The following is an 18,494-nucleotide window of genomic DNA, read 5'->3' as shown; positions in this document are numbered from 1 at the left end:
GAAATTATATGCATATCCCCCCCCATACGCTCCCCAATTCCATTTGGCTCAGTTTCACAAAACAACTGTTTTACTGTTTTGGTTTCCGTGTTTTTTATTCAGCGTCACACCTCATTCCGTTTTTTGGGTTGAAAACAATTCTCTTTGATAGTGATAATACTACAACGTTCGATTTGCTGAAAATTGAACTAAACCGGATCCGATTGTGTCCGAACCGCCGATGCCACGCGCACCATCATCCTACAGAACGATCCTCCCAAGTCACGCAAAAACAATCGCTGGAAAGGATCGTCTGCTAGAGAACCGTGCCACCACCGTGGCACCACACAAGATCCGTGCGTCGAAACACACGCGCGACTGCCCCCGCTTCTCCTCCCTCCAGTTTCCCGGCGATCGATCAAAAACCGATTTCTGTCAAACTATTTTAATTCTAGCATAAATTAAATTAAATAGATTTACATAGACATTGTCCTAATCGTTTGGATGGGGTGGGGTGTGGAGCCTTCCCATCTGGCGAAAGGATGCTCGCTCTCCCTATCTCTCTGTGCGCTCATGCCTATCTCTCTATCTGTCTGTTTCCTATTTCTTACGGTTCTTTTGCTGATCTTAAACGTTCCGAATCTCAATGGAGAAGAAGCTTGAGTGAGTGTGTGTGTGTGTTCTTATTTCTCTCTTCTATCTGTAGCAGTGTTTTGGCTGAATTTAGGACACCGATACCCGTTCTTAACAGTACACCACGCGCACCACCGCACACCCCCACGGGTAATTCGACCCCTTATGCACCTTACTTGGTGGCCGACTTCAGGTAGGCGATCAGATCGCCACGCTCCTGCGGCTTCTTCAGACCGGCGAACACCATCTTCGTGCCGGGGATGTACTTCTTCGGGTTTTCCAGGTACTCGAACAGCGTGTCCTCGTTCCAGGTGATGCCCTTGGCCTTGTTGGCGTCGGTGTAGCTGAAGCCGGCGGCCTGGCCCGTCTTGCGGCCGAACAGTCCGTGCAGGTTCGGGCCGACCTTGTGCTTGCCACCGGCCTCGACGGTGTGGCACTGGGCGCACCGCTGCACGAACAGCTTCTTGCCCTTCTCAACATCACCAGCTGGGACACCCATTGTTGTTGGTTAAAGATTTGACTGTGGAGAGGAGTTGAAAGAATAAGACGAAAAAAAAAAATCAATAAATGCAATCAATTACAATCACGTGCAACATTGCAACACATTATGCAACTGTGGGAAGGGTACATTTCACCACCCCACCACCCTCCGCCGATAATCAGGTGATCAGTGGCGTGAAAGGATTTCCATGTAACGCTCGTAATCGCACCACTTCCGCGACTTCTCGAGGTGTTAAATCCTCCCCCTCCATGCACCAAGACCTTATCACACCAAGGTCACGCGCCCTTCGCCGCCCGTGCGGAGTTCGACCCTTTTTAAGCCACAGCGTGTGACGTAATGACCTTTCACGTGTGATGTAATTATTGTTCTACATTATTCTTTTCCATCCAAGTAGGGATTTTCTGCTTCGATCCATCCCACTGTCGTCATGGCGACGAACTATTTCAAGGCCTGCACACGAAGGCACCTTATCTCGGTGGCTGCTGCTCTGTCCTCGTGGCGGAGGCCAAGCTCACATTACGTTGACACAGGGATTTCTTCCCTTTTTGTTTCGCGAGCACATTACGTAAGTTGGCGAAAATGCTCCCTTGCAGTATCTAGGCACCGAAACTGGGTCAACGCCACACGGTGCAAAATCGAAGCAGTCAGCCTATGCTCGAGATTCACTTCACAACGATCGGAAATTTGGTCAGGGCGGGAAAAAGATTCCCATCACCCCCCACTCTATCAAGAGAATGCTTGTATGCTGCTGTACCTGCTTGAAAACGCTAAACCACACCACCGCTTGGCTCGAGCACTAATGATTGGCCCGCGAGATTCACAGCTCTACACTGGGGGGGTGTTTCGACCCAATAAAAGAAATCCACTAGACCGCATCAAAACAATGAGCCTTTCTTGCTTTCTTTGGCGGTGGTTTCACGAAAATCTAAAAATACAGATAGATGTACTTACAGAGCGCGGTTAGGCAAGGAAAATTTTCAACCCAAGCGGGAGCGGGTGCAAACGCGTGTAATCGCCACGGGATGTCGAAAAAGAACAAGACGGGGGCGAGTGAAATCACACGAGGAAAGATTTTGACAGCGCAAAAATGTGTTCGCCGTTGCGGCGCCTGCTGGCCACGCGAAAGTGACAGCTGCAAATCGGCCGTGATGAAGCAGCGTGTACACGTTGGTGCAATCAGCGGACTGTGGAAAAATATATTTAAAATCGTCAGATAATATTGTATTCATCTCTAAATATCTTCTAAATATGCTTCAACATTTTTTAATTCATTTCCATCCATTTCACCTCTCTGAATCCAAATTAATAAAAGGTAAAATCCCTTGACACTCCCACCATGCGCAGGAGCTGTCAACCGCACAACAACAAAATCAATGTTTGTTGTTTTCTCCGCTCGCAGCAAAACGCACTCCGTTTTCCAACCATTATCGAACAAAACCAGCCGTGCAGGATGAAAGTGACGAAGGAAAATCTTTCCGACATTCGGGAAGATTACGAAAAGGCACACCGCTACATCGACGAGGAAAGCAAGAATGACCCACCGACGGAACCGTTCCGTTCGCACTATACCGCCCGCGACCTGCTGAACAGTGCGCTGCGAAAGGTGAAAACGCTCTCGGAAGCACTGGACCAGGACAGTGAAGTGGCCACAACCGTACGCTGCATACACGCCAACATTCTGAAAGACATTGGCAAGATAACGATCTTCGTGGAGGAGCCACGGGGTGAAGTACTACTGAAGGAGGCGCTCGAGCTGATCGAGAAGGACAGCGGCAAGGAACCGACCATCAACGTGCACATTGAAATACTCAACCAGCTCGGCATCATGGCCTGTAATCTGTCCAACTTTGCCGAATCGAAACAGTACCTCGACCAGGCGAAGGACATCTACTGCGAAACGAAGGAGCTGGACCGGCAACCGCTCACGATGGCCGATCTGTTCGGCACAAAGGAAGAGGTGGAGAAGGGCAAGGGACTGAAGCTGCTCGAATCGAACCACACGCTCACGCTGTACTATCTGGCGCAGGTGTTTGGCTTTCTGGACAATTTGGCCGACTCGGCCCGATACTGCCACATGACGCTGCGCCGCCAGCTCGAGTACAATGAGTTCGAGCACGTGGATTGGGCGCTGAACGCCGCCACCCTGTCCCAGTTTTACTTCCCCAAGAATCATCTCTCCCAGGCACGGCATCTGCTTGCGGCCAGCACGTTTATGCTGAACCGCTACGAGACGGAGGTGGTCGAGAAGATAACCAATGCGGCGGAGCGGGCAGAGAAGGAAGAAACACTGCGCTACCGTATGGCGGACGTGGGCCGCTGTTGGGCTAAGTACGGGCTGCACATTCTGTGCGCCTCGAAGGAACGGCTGAGCGCGGATGACGAACCGAACGAGCACGGAGAGATAGCTGCGCCGCTAACGCCGGTGAAAAAGATGGACCGCTTCGTTGGACTCGATCTGGCCGCGTACGAGGGCCAGGTGACGGACGAGTTCTGTCTCACGTTTGACGACGCGAAGCTGGTGATGCTGAACTCGCTGTCCTGGCTGAACAAAGCGAAGGAGTACTACACGAAGGAAACGGAAGCGTCACAGTACGCGAAGATCCTGCAGGACATTGCGTCGCTGTACAAGCATTTGGCGTTCTTCGAGGAGGATGATGGCAATCAGTGCAAGCTGTTTAAGCGCGGTGCGGACCAGCTGGAGGAGATAGTGGAAATTTTGAACGCAACCTACTACCAAACCATTTGCAGGTAATGTTTACCGTGAAAGAAGACATATCTAAGCAAGAAAATTAACCTTGTTTTTGCATCCCATCACTTTCAGAGAGGCTTGGTACGAGCTGGGACTGACCTACTCCAACATGCTGAACGTGAAGCTCTCGCAGCTCGACGAAATGCAGGCAAAGGATCGCCCAACGCCGCACGCGCTCAACAAAATCAACCATCTAAGCGAGAAGAGCATTCGGAACTTTAAAAAGTTCATCGAATCGTACAAAATCGAGCTGGACACGCTGGAGCTGCCGGAAACGATTGACGCGGACGAGATGCAACCGATACTGTACGCGTTCTTTCACATCGGGCGCCTGTACTACCGCATCATCACGCCGGACAAGCGGCTGAAGCTGCAGAACACCGAAAACAGCCTGTTCTACTACAGCCGGTTCGTGGAGTGCTGCCAGGACGAGCGGATGCGGCCACTGTTTGCGCAGGAGCTGGGCGTGTGCAAGGAGATGATCAGCCTGCTGCCGCTGAAGGTGGAAAAGCTTAAGAACGAAATGGCAGAAGGCTAGATATATGTAGAGTGAGAGGGAAAGACATTCACATTTTACTAACTAACCGATTAATCCTAGTCGCTAGTGCTTCAGGCCTGCATAGGTTTGTGATTGTGGGCTGCACGAGCTCGTTCGAAAAGAAGCCCTCATACGTACTCATTCAATGAATCCTTTCTTGTGGCTCCCCCAGTAAAGAGGTGGTGCACAGTGCGTGATATACGCTTAAATTGTAGACTTGTTTAGGAACAAGGGATAGAACGAGAACCATGCCCATATAGAAACCAGCTCGCAATCCAAATTGCTTTGACACTGGGAACCATTTAAGCTGCAATCACATTCAGAAAAAAGCTGTACCAATGCGCTCCGTTCTGTTCGCGTAAATATACACATTGACGCAATGCAAACATTCGCCCTCCTCTTTCAGATCAGCTGCTGGAGCGCATTTGCTTCGTCTATATTTATAGAACACACAAAATTCGGTCCGAACAGTCGCTCCGGACTCCGGTAAATCATCCATTTCCGCAGCGGCAGCGGCACGTGGTACGCAAGCGCGCCCACATGGTATTAATTCTACTGTAACTGCACAGCAACCAGCTGAGAGAGAGAGAGAGCGAGAGAATTGTGGGGGTTTTTTGTTTTCGAATCCTGGCTAGAGACTAGCGCAACCGGGCCAATGTTGATGCCTTGCCGAAACCTTGACCTCTCTCACTTTCTTGCGCGGCGCCGAAAGTGGTTGCCGCGAGCGCGCGAAACTCACCCTCGCGCCAACTCGATGGTGCTGGTGGCCCAGTTCTAAAAGGGCTTCGTTCTCTCGCTTGCTCTCTCGCGCGTCTATCTAACACATCTTGGCACGGTTCTCAGCACGTTCGGGTGCGTATATGTTCTTGGCTCTCGCGCGCTTGTTGGACGCTTCAGTCGAACGAAACCACACAGCTACAAACATCGCTTCCAAACTGCGTTTGGTCATCTCCCCCCTTTGTGCGAGACGCATTTACAAGATTGTGGACTGTTCGTAAAGTTAAAAGCGTGACTGCAGCAACGCTGGACGAAAACTATCTCCTGCCCTCCCCTTTTGCTAGCCAATTATCGAGTGTTATCTAAAGGCGAGCAAACGGCTGGTGCGGCTTAGACGCTTGTGCTGTGCTGCTCTCGTGGTGTTGTGTTGTGTCGGTTACATAAGTGAAGGGGAAGATTAGCGCCAACAACAAATAGACAACAACATTGCCCTTATTGCTTTCCCGTGCTGGGTCGTCAGTTCCCTCCGGACGCTGTTGAGTGCACATCTACACAACGTTGTACGGTTACGCATCGATCGGTAACTTGTTCACGTCCAAGGACGAGCAGCAGCTTTAAAAAAAACACGCAAAAATATTGATTAATATTCCCGTATTTTTATCCCCTCTCCCACAGGCACCACAAACCAATAGTGTCCTTGCGTGTGTACGGTACGGTTCGTTCGCGTGCCTGTCAAGTGCTAAAGCTTACATAAGCACCGAGCGAAGGAGGAAAATCCAGGAAGCTTCAGCCGTCATGACATCGCCAAAAATTTCCGCCGACAAAACGACCGACAGCAATGCGGCCACACCGAAGCACCAGGGGCAGCAGGGACAGAGCAATGAGGCCAGCGCGGACCCACCGGCCGATGGAGCGGCGGGCGGTGGTGCGGCGGTACAGGCGGTCGTGGCCGCCACCGTGCAGTCCATCCGGGAGAGAGGCTTCTACGGTTGCTTCAGCTGGCTGAAGGTGTTCCGCTTTGCCAACCTCATGATCAAGCAGGGCTGCTAAACGACTGGAGGACATTCAACAGCACACCTTTTATCGATTGCCAACAGTAACTGCTTGGAAAAGATTAACTGCGTACATATATACATTTATATATTTTTTTAGAGCAACTTAGAAGTGTGTTACGGAATCAGCATTCCTGTTAGAAATTGCGTCCCGTAAAAGACCGGATGTGTGTGTGAGAAACGGTGAAACATTCACTCCAATTCCCGCCCTCCGTGTGACACGTGTTTCGTTTGCGCGGCGCATTCATGCGTGTGTGTGTTGGCGCGTACGGAACTAATTTAAGTCAATATAGATTTCTCGCTGTCGGATGGCCCTGCGGAACCAATTAAGGGATGGTTTGCGCACACATCATCGCGCCAACAACGGGCACACGAAATTTGAGAGCGGCACTGCGTTATCGTGCAACAGGGCTGGGGTGGGGAAAAGGGAGCGTTAAAGAAAAGGGGGAAAAACATATGAAGCATACCGCCGAATGAAGCGTGTGCAGGTCGTTGATTACGCCATAAGTATCACCATTAGTAAAGGGAGGGGGGGGGGGGGGGGGGGGAAACACGGCTGGTTAACAACTTAAGAAAACAGGGCAGTGGAGACGGAAGAAAAGGTAACAAAAACACACACAAAAAACAATACTGTGGTTAGTCCAAGGTGAGACATAAAAGAAACCTAAAACAAAACAAATCAGCTACTAAATAAATCATTAAACTATCTGTCGTAATCGATCGCTGATAGAAGGCTACAATGCAAGCGTTGCTAGCTCCACTAAAACTTAATCCGCCAGGATAAAGGCTGCCACTATCCTACTTCCTCGTAGCCAGAGACAGAGAGCAGAATAGAAAGATAGTGTGTAGAATGTGAAAGTATAAAATCCACAAATAATACAACAAAATGTGCATGTGTGTTTTACCTTTCCCCTTTCTTGACAAACAAAATCTACGTAAAAGCTGTAAGAGCAGCAAGAAAAAAAAACACAAAAATGCTAATTAAAAATCGGCGCCAATAATAAGAGACACCATTAATAATTGAGAGTTTTACATACATTGTTACACAAAAATAAAAAGTAAAAAACACACGGAAAGCAATTTCTTTCTTCCAACACTTTAACGTACATTCTTATCGATGAAATAAAGCAAACATTGCAAAAAATGCAGTTTTGAGGGTTTTTTTTATTGGTGAATTTGTTACTTTGTGTGTGAAAGCAAGAAGCACCTGGTGTTGATTGTAATGGACATTTTGCACGACTGGAGCTGTGGTGCCATTGTAGACGTGTGGGTAAGTGTTTGGTCTAGCGCACCGTTGACCGCCGACTGAAATCTCATCTGGATCCGGAACTTTTCTATCGTACAAAAAGGCGTTTTAGTGCAGTTTTATACATTAAAATAATTCTAAAAATTCAGTCCATTCAAAAAAACACAAAACATTATATAAAATTTGCGCATTGATTTTGCCAAAAGTCTCAAAACCGATAGAAACCCTTTTTTGTTGCCTTTTGCGCCGTGTACGTGTCTTTAAACCCTTAATCGAATGGGCTTGTTGAACGAGTAGTGAGGAGAAACACCGGGAATCCATATTGCGGGTACGTGCGCGTGCCCTTTTGAGTTATGATTTATGTTGTATCATTTTCATTTTGCCCTGTGCGTGCGTTTGGCACATTTTTTTTTAAACCTTTTTCTTCCTTTTGTTTTGGGGAAGGTTAATTTTTGCACCGTGAACACAACACAGAGACCCGCTTCTCTGCCTTTTTGTCTGCTGCCGTTGGTTTGCTGAGAGAGTTCCTTTGGGGGGGGGGGGCAGTAGGCAGCGGCCGGGCAAACCAATTTGATGAGCCGGGCGAGATAGTATGGCGCAACATATGAATTCCCGCGTTTAGGCCGCCGGTGCGTACATACGCGATGTGCACAGGAACACAATACGTCGATACAAGACAGCGCGACCAGCGTGCGCGACAGATGTTTATCTCGCTGTCCCAGTTTTCATTATCGCTCGCGCTTCCGAAGCACCGTGTGTGTGTGTGTTTGGTTGTGTAGTGTGTATTCCCATTTTTTTTCACTTCTACTGCCAGGTAGTTTTTAGCGCAGGGGCGCCTCAGTCCCGGGGTGGCGGTAGTTAAGGGACGGTCCCTTTAAATGACAAGGGATGATCGTGCTGCAGCAATTCTGGTTGTTGCGCACGGTACACGGTACACGTAGATGTGCGGAGAGGCAAATATTTTGATCGCAACACCCTTGGTGGGTAGATGAAAAATGTCACCAGAGGAAAAAAAAACTGAGAGACAGTTCATCGGAAAATCATAATTTGATGAAAAGTGTCATACGGATTTTTCTGTTTTTTTTTGCTGTTTGCTTCTTTTTCTCGTTAACGTATGCTGCAACAAGGGCAATCATTGGGAGCATTTTTTTTGCTGTTGTATGATGCACTTTTCCTCTTAAACGCTTCTATTCTTTCCATTGGCCCTGTTTTTGTTTTTGTTTTTGTCACCAACCGGAACACATTGCACATAGTGATTGAAGGCAACGGTTTTGGGACAGATTGTTTTTTCACGACAAAAAAAGAAACATTATCTTTTTTTCTAACATTTCACCAGAATGTTTCAACAAAACGGTCCAAAAAATTGGTGCGCAAGCGTATGCACGTGCGTACACGCTTTTCAATTGCCTACGCACAGGGCAGAGCGAGGGTTATTTTTAAATGCATTTTTGATTGTAATATTCAACAACAGCCAAAACGAGCCACGCGATGAAAAAGGGAAATTCGGAAGTCCCAGCTTTATGGATTCGACCACACACACTCACACCGGATTGCCTAACACACGCGGTGCGCTTAACCCGCGCTGATGCATAATCGCGGTGAAGGTGCGCGCTAATGTGTCGTTTCCTCGCCTTCCGATGTGTAATGATCGGAGTCGGGCCCTGTTGGGGAGCTCGTTAAGGATGCTGCCCGTCCCCTTCTTCACACCATCAATAGCAGCACCACCCCGCGCATGGTCATCAATTGGATTGCATTCGGATACCGTAGTGGCTTTTTATTGCTCTACGGTCATTCACCAACCAACACCAACCCGAAAAGCGGAGAGTAATTAGCTCGGTTGGCGATCGCTTCATTAACCATTTTGCCACCCACCAGTGGAAAAAACGTCTGTTGATGGTAGTCGATATCGCCAACACTTTCCAATGCTCATTTCTGCCACCCCGATTGCATAAAGAAAAAGCGCGGAAAACACACACACGCTCATGCACATTAGCTTATCGCAGATCGGGGTTTAAGCTTTCTTCGTTTTCCCGCATCTTAACAGTGGACGCATAACAACCTCCCTTCCCCGTTGTACCATATGGGTATCACGTCGGTACGGCGGTAGCCCATATATACTCTTCCTGGAAACTCCCCCCGGTACAAACAGAGATACAAAAGAATTACCGAAATGGGCGATTCTCATGCTAGAAAATAAAATCATATTTTTCATATCACACACCAACCCAGCGCGGAGCGTGGGTTTGCGCAAGAAGAAGCGATCGTAACGCGATCGTGGGGGGGCAGCACGCCTCGAAGATCGTACGCAGACAAAAAGGCGCATGGGAATTATGCTAAATTGAGGGAGCGGTGTGGGTTTGCGCATACAAACGCGTGCCCTGGAATCTGTCGCGTAACGCGCGCGCGTTCCCGCGCGAATGGCACGTGTAGGTCGTGAAAAGGTTTGGATTGGAAGATGGGATAGACGTCAGCCACGTGTGGGGGCGCACGATTGATGTTTAATGAAGAGGGGGTGTTGTTGCGAGTTCTTTTCGGTAATCAGAAGGTTTGGAAGACGACATAAGATGCTTGCGAGCTGGAAGAGATTATACATTTTCTTTTTATGGCTTCTTGGAGCTTCTTCTTCTTCTATTTGCCGTAACGTCCTACGCCGGCCTATACATGCTTTCGAGACTTAATTCATTACCACGCAGCTGGATAATCAATCCTTCCTACGGGGGGACGGTCCATTCTGGGCTTGAACCCATGACGAGCATGTTATTGAGTCGTTCGAGTTGACGACTGTACCACGGGACCGCCCTCTGGAATATGTTCCTTTATTTTTCATGATCAAATTGAAGCTAAAGCATCCAAAATGATACTAATTGTGCAAAAATTCTCGCTCTAAATTTCTCAAAACAAGCAAATCTTCGCATACACAGCCTCGTATTTACACGCCATTTCACACGTCCGATAGAAATAAAAGAAAAACTGCTAGATTTTTTGTACCATCTGCCAGAAATGGGCCTCCCCTCAATAATCTAATCTACCAATAAAGATAGAACAAATTACAGGCCAAATTACACCGATTGCAACGGTTTTTCCGTGCATCGGTATGTTTATTTTGAAATTCTCTACGCCTCCATGGGAGCGGGAGAGCGTGTGTGAGAGCAAGAGTACGAGAGAGAGCGAGCGAGTTAGAAAAAAAATGGAAATAACCCCCTCCCTCACAACAAAACACTCTCAGCTGAGCGAAGGAATTTCGACGAAAAGCAACAAGCACGTTCGTGTTCGAGCAGGAAAGTGTCACTGCTGGAGCTATACTTTGCGGCTGGAAAGAGCGAGATGGCTAGAGGTTGCACTTGTGCGAACGAGATTGTTGAGACAGGGGCTGGCAAACTAGACCGCATCACACTGAAACTGAAATATGTCAACAACAAAATTAGGTAATAAATTGCACTTTATTGAAGTTTTATACTGCAGTATTTAATTTTGCAAAAAAATGATTTTGAAGCTTTAAATCAATGATAAATGTTTCTACAAATACCAAATTCAGCGGAGCAACTAGCTACTCGTTTGCCGACCACTGACCCCCTGGGTTGGAGAAATCACAGCGCATCGGCTGTTGCTCGCGTCCACCCGGCGGGCCCGAACGCACCAGCAGCGGGAAAGAAACGACACCACGCGCCATCGCTCGTCTGTCTCGCTTCGGCAGCACGGCAGCACAGCTCCCCAGGCACACAGCTGGGTCCAGTGCCGGGACTGTACGCACATTTTCTAAACAATAGCGTAGGAGTGAGCACGTTGCCGCACAGGAGGGCTTGGCGCGCGAAAGACCCGCTTCTGCAATTCGACCATCGAAAGTGACCCGTGTCCGCGTGCGTGTGTGTGTGTGTGGGGTGTCGGACGCGTGTATTAGAATTGATAACGATTTGAGGAAGTGATTGAAAGGATACAATTTATCGGTTTTGGTATGGAAATACAGTGCGTGAAAGTGTGAAACAAGAAGAAGGGTTGCGTGTGTGTGTGTTTTGGTGGAAGTAATTCACCCGCAAAACAGATAGCAGCGGGGCAACAGTTGGTTGTGGCTGCCGCCGCATCCTTGTGCTACTACCTAGGTGAGCTGTTTCTCTGTGTGTACTGTACTGGTGTGAAGTAACCCTGGCCAGAGGATGTAGTGTGCGCTGCCGTGTATTCTTTACACACACACTACACACTATTGCGTGGCGTTTCTATCGGAGTGCAATGCAAACAAGCTGTTGTGTTGCTGGTGTGTGGTGGTAGGGCGCGCGCTTTCTAAACGCACCGAGTGCCGAAATCGAAAACAAACCGCGGTTCCGCACGTGTATGTATGTGTTTGTGTGTGTAGATGGTGCGAATTTTCGGAAATCGGAGACAACACACAGTGATAGCGGGAAAGTGTAAGTGAACCGAATTGCTATTGGTATGCGTTATCTAAGGTTTATCTAAGTAGCCGCCGTGAGCTTACCTTGCCGCGTGTGTGACAACCGACGATCATCCGACGAGTGTGTGTGTCTGTCCCCGCGAGTACTTATCCTACGCGCTCTGTGGGGGTGTGTATTGTGCTGTGTGGTGATTGCCGCGCGTGTGTGACACACTGTGTAACCTCCGTAGAGCCAGTGCGCCCTTTTGCTAAGGCGCCAGTCCAACGCTGCTTGACCGTGTCGTCTCACTGCTTCAATCAGCGCGTTTGCTGCAGGTCCACCTGGGCAGGGTCACCACCAGTCGCGTAGGGCTTGTTTGTGTGTCCACGACCACGGCGACCTCGGGCAAAAGGTAACGAAACAAACGCAGTTTTGCAGGCAGCTCCTCAGTTTGGTGTTTGTTTTTCCAAAGCAAAATGCGGGCAAAGCGTGTGTCAAAAACGTGCTTTGATGGTGGTGAAGTGAAGATGCGCTTTGATGCGCTGTTCACACAAATTCATAGGCTACTGCGGTTCGATGCACTCCCTTCGATTCCTCGATCAGTTAAGGGACATGCTCGCTGTGGTGTGTGTTTGTGTGACGGCGGTCTCAAGAGCTGTCGTCAGAAATGTCGGGCGATAATTATTTAATCAGTGACCACAACAACAACAACAACAACAGCAACAAAAAACATACCCCAAAACGGATGAAGCTGATTGGAACCTAGGGAAGATGGAACCGTTTCCCGCTCTCTCATGCGTTTTCAGCCACAACGGGTCCGTGTTAAACTCATTTCCAAAATCGGATGAGTTGTGTTGTTGTTTTTAATGACGAGAGATGGCCGAACCAGCACAAAAAAAACCCTTCATCGATAGCCAGAGAGAAAGAGAGAGAGGAGTATAGAGAGATATAATTAAATTGCGTTCAAAAATCAATAATCTTTCTTCCGTCTTTTTGTAGCCTTCTCAGCGCATCGCAGAGTGTCGAATTTGGGGCGAAGACACTCGCTGGACCGATTGAATGTATTGGGAGCTCCGTTTGAGGGAAGCTGCTGTCGTTGCGGAAGCCCACACGACCCCTCTTTCCTGCCCGCTTTGTGTAAAACCAAACCCAAGTGGTCCAACAGACGGAAGCGATGATCAGGCCTGGGCTGATGATGATATACCCAATCCCAATCCATCCCATTCCCCCCGATCGGCCGGAACGGACCGGGATGATAACCCGTTAATCCACACGCCGTAACGGGGAGGAACACGCATCGGCCCCCCTTTGCCAACATGAGCGCGCACTGTTGACGCGCGCTTATCACGCGTGTGAAGCAGCCCGCGATGGGATGCTGTGGTCGGGCCCGCGTTTGAAATTCCCGGTGAACCGTGGCAATGGCGGAAGTTGGGTACTGCGGGCCCGAATGACAAACGGCGGGCCGCCCGACGGACCCGAACTACCCAAGCCGCTTCAGGCCTGATTTAAGCGCAACCGATTGTGAATAATTGATTGAGCGCTAAAAGCAAATTCATTCCCAGTTTTCGAACGCAGCAGAAGTTATGTGCCCGTTTGCTTCTGCTTCTTCGGCTGTGTTGCGCTTCTTCGTGTGGCACTGTACGAAAAGTTTCGCTTTTCACCGACCAACAAAAAAAAAAAAAAAAAGAGCGGCGTCGTCTGCTCGGTGAGAAACGGGGTCAGCTCGATATTTGACACATTTTTTTTTCTTCAAACACTTCCGTCCGATTTTCGGCAATTGGGGACTAGAGGATTCGGTCATTCGGGCGGGGTGAAGATGAAGATGTTTACCTTTCGAATCACCCCGCCCATCAGGGTTGTACCGATAAATACTGCCATCGAAACGGTATGCGTCAACCGGGGAAGCGATAAAGTATCGTGTTTTATTAGGATCATCTTCTCACCCTTATCTTGTGTAGGGTTTCTGTGGCCAATTCCCAAAAAAAAACCGTCCCACTTCCGTCTTACACCGAGCGAGAGAGGTTTGGAGAGAATGACACTCAAAACGACACCGAGCCCTTCAGGGAAGGGTCAACTGTACATGAAGATGAACGACCCGAAACCGACGCCCTGCCTTAAGTCCTTTCACTTCAAATCGGACATTGGCACTTGAAAATACGGTCAGAAGTCGTCACCGCTCAGCAGAAGCTGTTTGAAGGAAAGTGCTCTTAAACGCGCCTTCCCGCTCCAAACCCTACGTCTCAGTCAATTTGCATGCACCGTTGCGCGATGTCTCTGATGTTGTTGGAGATATAGTGGAGCGCACCAGTCAAGTGTCAAAAATTAATTCAAACCGCTGGAGAAAAGCGCTGGGGAAAAGGGCAACCGAAGAACCAATTGACACTGATAGCGCGTGAGAAGAGGAGAGTGCCGGTTGCCGACTGTCGTTTTTGTTTTGTTGCAGAAAGAAGGAAGTAAGCCCGTTCGCACCATGCGGGCGTCTACGTCTCTGTCCGGAGCCGGAGCAACACATTTCTGATTTCAATTCCCCCCGCTTGGAGCGCGGATATTAATTTATGCGCTAGCGAGGAAACAAGCATTCCGCAGCGAAAGGGCCATATGGTTTCCAGAAGGCTAGGCTAGACCGGTGCCGCCTTTAGTTTCACTCATTAACACCGGGTGACGATTCGTGAATGCGCTTGCTAGAGCTGTCATCGTTCGTTTGGTGTTGAAAAATGGTGGAGTTGATTTCGTGGCTGTTTTCCAACGCGTAGAACGCGAAACACTGAGGCGTGTTAAAAAATGAAGTAAAACAGCGAAATTGAAGCAACATTGCGTGCAAAGTTTGCCCACCATAGACACACGCGCTAACGAGCACGTCCGAGCGTTCGTCGGAACCGGGGTGGGGAGTGTTCCCTCCCAAGACGCAAGACCTTAGTTTCCTCTCCCCGTTTGGGTCATTAAAAAATGAAATGAAAAGTAACCTGTCAGTAGTTGAAGCGTACCGACGTTTGGACAGCTTATGACTCGTTTTTGCTGATGTCCAAATCCACGGGAGAAGCTTTGCGTGGAAGAAGCAGCAAGTGAGCCAACCAATTTAAAGGGAGCCGTTTAACTTTTAAAAGCCCATCGCAGCCGTCTTCAAATTCAACAAAAAGGTTGAGTGCATTTGCAGATTTCCACAGCAGCGATAAGGGCTTCGCCGGATGTACGCATTACCGGACGATGTGTGTTGCAATGCGTGGAAAAAAATGTCACAATTTATTAGACAAATTACGAAGAAAGTAGAATGTTTTCCTCCCCCTCGACTCTAATCTTGGACAGTGGCAATAACCCCGACACAGACACATTTTTGTCTTGCACCAATGGTTTACATTGACTCTTATGTTTCATGAGTGTGATAAGCGAGAATGAGCTCTCCGACAGGGCCAATTGGATGCACGCGCCCCTCGGGATGGAGCAATTGAACGCGATAATGTCAACCGGGATGGCCGCCGATGGCAAAGCGCTCATCCTGGTACGCGTTGTCCCGGTAATATGGAACGGGGCGACAAAACGGAATGGATCAATCCATTCGTTCTGGGTCGGTTGGTGTCGTCAATCGGTCGTCGTCGTAGTAAATAATTCATCGCCACCCTCGCGCGCAAAATGGGTTGCGAATTGCACAATTGCAGATGCTGAGGCGATGTTCTGTTGCAGAGTGCGCGACGAAACGCCCGTCGCATCATCCTCGTCCGCAGGATTTTGCCCTCGTTTTCCTTTTTACCTAAACCCCTGTTCTCCCCACCGTGGGCTCCGGGGTTTCATTTTACATAATTTGAAGACAACTCAGTGGAGCGTGAACCTCGGGTGTTTTTTTTTTTGCTGTGAGTTTGTTGCCTTTACCAGATTGTTTGTTTTACGATCACTGATATTGGTGGGTTGTAAGCGTTTTGTCGCATAAAGCGATTACACAAGTTCGTTCCTTTTTTCTTGATGTTTCACCCCCTTGTAAACACACACACACATAGATAGACACTGATTGGAAAGCGGTGGTGGTGGTTTTTTGGAACTGATACTCCACTCCGATCGTATTTCCAAATCGTAATAACGTCGAAGTTGTGTGTGCACTGCACAATATCAATACTTGCCGGCGACGGTTGCAAGTGTTGCCCGCCAGCACAAGATGCCGATAGATGAAGGCACGCGGATGTCTGCTAAACATCCTTTCCTTGTCATCGATAGGCACAGATAGAGAGAGAGAGAGAGTCAGAGAAGCAAGGAAATGGGGAAATTTTGACGATTTCATTTCCGGCACACGGAGATCAGACCGAGAGCGCACAAGGCCCCTTTTTAGCATAAAGCCATCAAGTGTTCGAGCCGTTATGGATGCCGATGAAGAGATTCCAGGCCGCGTCTTATTCGTTTTGCTTATGGACGTGTATCATCGCCCTACTTCACACCAACACGAGCGAACCAATGAAGGCGTTCGCTGCTTACTCTGTGCAGGCACTGAGCCTCCAGTATCCCAGTGTTTGTTTAATAAAAGTCAGCCATAGCAGCCAACGGACCCGAGCTATCAGTGTCCGGGACCGATGAAATTCCTGCCACTGTCGGGCATAAAAGCAACGCAAGCATATCCTTTCCGGAATGTCTCCCTGCTGCTGCTGCTACTACTGCCGTTGGTGCGGGTGCATTATGGCCTATGTTCGGTTTATGATCTTCTCGATTGCGTCTCCGCTTTACTCAACTGTAGTGCTGTGCGGTTGAAATGGTGGTGTGATGTGCATTGAGCATTTCTTTTTTTTCCATTGCGTCGATAATCGGGCACGAACAAACGAAGAAGAAAGAGAATGCAAGTGGATGAGGACCGTGGAAATCCGGAGACGGGGACATAAAAATGCATTTGGATTTTCAAGACTACAGGTCTGAGCCCGGTGCCGGATGACTCTTGCATGGGTTGGTTGGCTTTTTTTTCTTTTCTTTGTGTCTTCCCACTTCCCATTTGAATGCAGTTTTCGAAGTGCGCAGTGCGTGTTAAATTGTTTGTAAACACGATTGTTCGACTTGTGCCTTTTCCCTCTGTTTCTTTCGGGAGCTTTCTTCACATTGCATTGTACGGGTGTGAGGAAGTTGTCGTCTTGGCCCCCGGGTTATGGTGTCGTTTTTCTACTTTCCTCAATTTTAGCAGGCAACAAGTAGTGTCACTTTCGGACTGCAGAAAACTTGTCACATCGTCATAATTGTGCCACATTTCCCGCTGCGAATGGTGTGGGTTGTGCAGCATGCAGGAAGTAAAAAGACACAGCCTCATTAAAGACACAATATTGGCAATGGAGGAACCACCCTACCCAGGCACGTTATTGCTGCAAAGCGAGTAAATGAAGTGGCATTTTATGAGGTTGTTATGAGTTAAGGTCCTGTGATCGATGCTCAGAAGATGTCTGAACGGAGCAGGAAGCGAAAGACACACACTCGCTTAGATCGAATGATTAAACTTCCCGATGCAATGGAGCATGCAGCAAGCTTTATGGTGCAGGAAGAAACAAAACAACCAGCACATCAGGTGATGGAAAAATTGATTGGAAATTTTAAACCCAGCTCTCTGCCTTCAAACGAACCTCCGTTATCCTTGCCGTACGAAATTGTCGTCCCTCCATTATAGTTGTTGCCACTGTGGGGGGGTTTCCCAGGTGTTGGATCGATTTCCAGGGATCAGAATGGGGGAGCAAACCGGGGATTGAAAGTTCACTTTCAATTTGTCCGCTACATCGCGGCACCATTCCCTGGGCACCACGGCGGTAGAAGGAATTTCAGTACACGCCAGCGAAGAAAGTAGGATGCGCTACGCGTTCCATCGTCGTCCTAGTTCTTGGAACGGGGTGGTAGAATGAAAAGAACATTCTTCGCTTTAATATCCTTGCCTTTCTGTGCTGAAACTGAATTACTGGAATTCGCTACGGTTGATAACATTTGCGGGAAACCGAATCATTAAAAGATGAGAGAGAAAGGGAAAGGTTGGGCGATCTCGTTTGTTCGAGAACTTCTTGAATCGAGTTCACGTCTGGCTAGGAATTTCCGATTGTTCATCTGCAGGCGCAGTTGAAATTGCTGGAAGCTATTCACTCTTAAAAGATCTTGGAATAAGATTTATGTTTGTTTAGTTAAATCCTAGTTATGAGCTAAACTTTACCAATTAAGCAAGCACTTCATTGTCAACCCAGGATTAAGGAGCTGTTTTTGGAGAAAGGAAGTACTCTAAAAACATCACTTCAAAATCCTTTCTGAAAATGTATTTCTGTAGTATCATTACAAACATTAATAACATTAGCATCCAATTAAGCGTTACATAAACCTTTTCCAGTTGTTGAGTTGAGACAGTTGAGATCGAAACAGTTCTACTAGGATAATCCAATCGCCTCGGTTGAAGTCCAAATATTGGCAAAAACACAATAATATTTAAATCTTTGTGTATATCTTGTTGTATTAGTCTTTACATTTGACTTGTTTACTTGGAACGTGGTTTACTTTACTTAAAAAATCAAGAATGTAGTGATGGGAAAAATAAAGATTTCGTCGGAATATAATCAGTTTCAGGAATCAGGAATCTATAGTTGGTTCCTGAATCGGCTCCGGAATTGGTTCCAGAATAAGCTCCGGAATTAGTTCCGGAATTGGTTCCGGAATTTGGCTCCGGAATTGGTTCCGGAATTTGGCTCCGGAATCAGAATCAGCTCCGGAATCGGAATTGGTTCC

At 48.2% G+C, this 18,494-nt stretch overlaps 3 protein-coding genes across 10 annotated transcripts in view; 2 read left to right on the top strand and 1 right to left on the bottom strand.

Annotated features, from left to right (window-relative positions):
- Positions 1–68: 68 nt before the first annotated feature.
- LOC120957351 (cytochrome c-2) overlaps positions 69–18,494 on the bottom strand; it is a 138,869-nt gene continuing 120,443 nt past the window's right edge. For 2 of the 4 annotated variants that reach the window (XM_049609704.1, XM_049609705.1), the window contains exon 2: positions 69–1,132. In XM_049609704.1, coding sequence (XP_049465661.1) covers positions 785–1,111 — 327 coding nt within the window. In that variant the 5' untranslated portion in view covers positions 1,112–1,132 and the 3' untranslated portion in view covers positions 69–784. Of the gene's footprint in view, positions 1,133–1,868; positions 2,002–2,065; positions 2,200–18,494 lie in introns of those variants that run through there. The other 2 variants (XM_040379520.2, XM_040379521.2) reach the window with 2 other exon arrangements.
- LOC120956948 (KIF-binding protein) lies at positions 2,469–7,318 on the top strand. Its single transcript, XM_040378794.2, has 3 exons — positions 2,469–3,862; positions 3,936–5,698; positions 5,794–7,318. The coding sequence occupies exons 1-2, from the start codon at positions 2,565–2,567 to the stop codon at positions 4,399–4,401; spliced, it is 1,764 nt and encodes a 587-aa protein (XP_040234728.2). The 5' UTR covers positions 2,469–2,564; the 3' UTR covers positions 4,402–5,698; positions 5,794–7,318.
- LOC120959480 (rap1 GTPase-activating protein 1) overlaps positions 11,148–18,494 on the top strand; it is a 160,320-nt gene continuing 152,973 nt past the window's right edge. The window contains exon 1 of one of the 5 annotated variants that reach the window (XM_049609697.1): positions 11,148–11,366. The gene's annotated coding sequence lies outside the window, so the exon portion shown is untranslated. Of the gene's footprint in view, positions 12,193–18,494 lie in introns of all 5 variants that reach the window. The other 4 variants (XM_049609694.1, XM_049609696.1, XM_049609695.1 and 1 more) reach the window with 4 other exon arrangements.

Source organism: Anopheles coluzzii, chromosome 3 (assembly GCF_943734685.1).
Source record: "Anopheles coluzzii chromosome 3, AcolN3, whole genome shotgun sequence".
Lineage (NCBI taxonomy): Eukaryota > Metazoa > Arthropoda > Insecta > Diptera > Culicidae > Anopheles > Anopheles coluzzii.
Note: the sequence above shows the minus strand (reverse complement) of the source record. Positions and strands in the feature narration are given on the sequence as shown.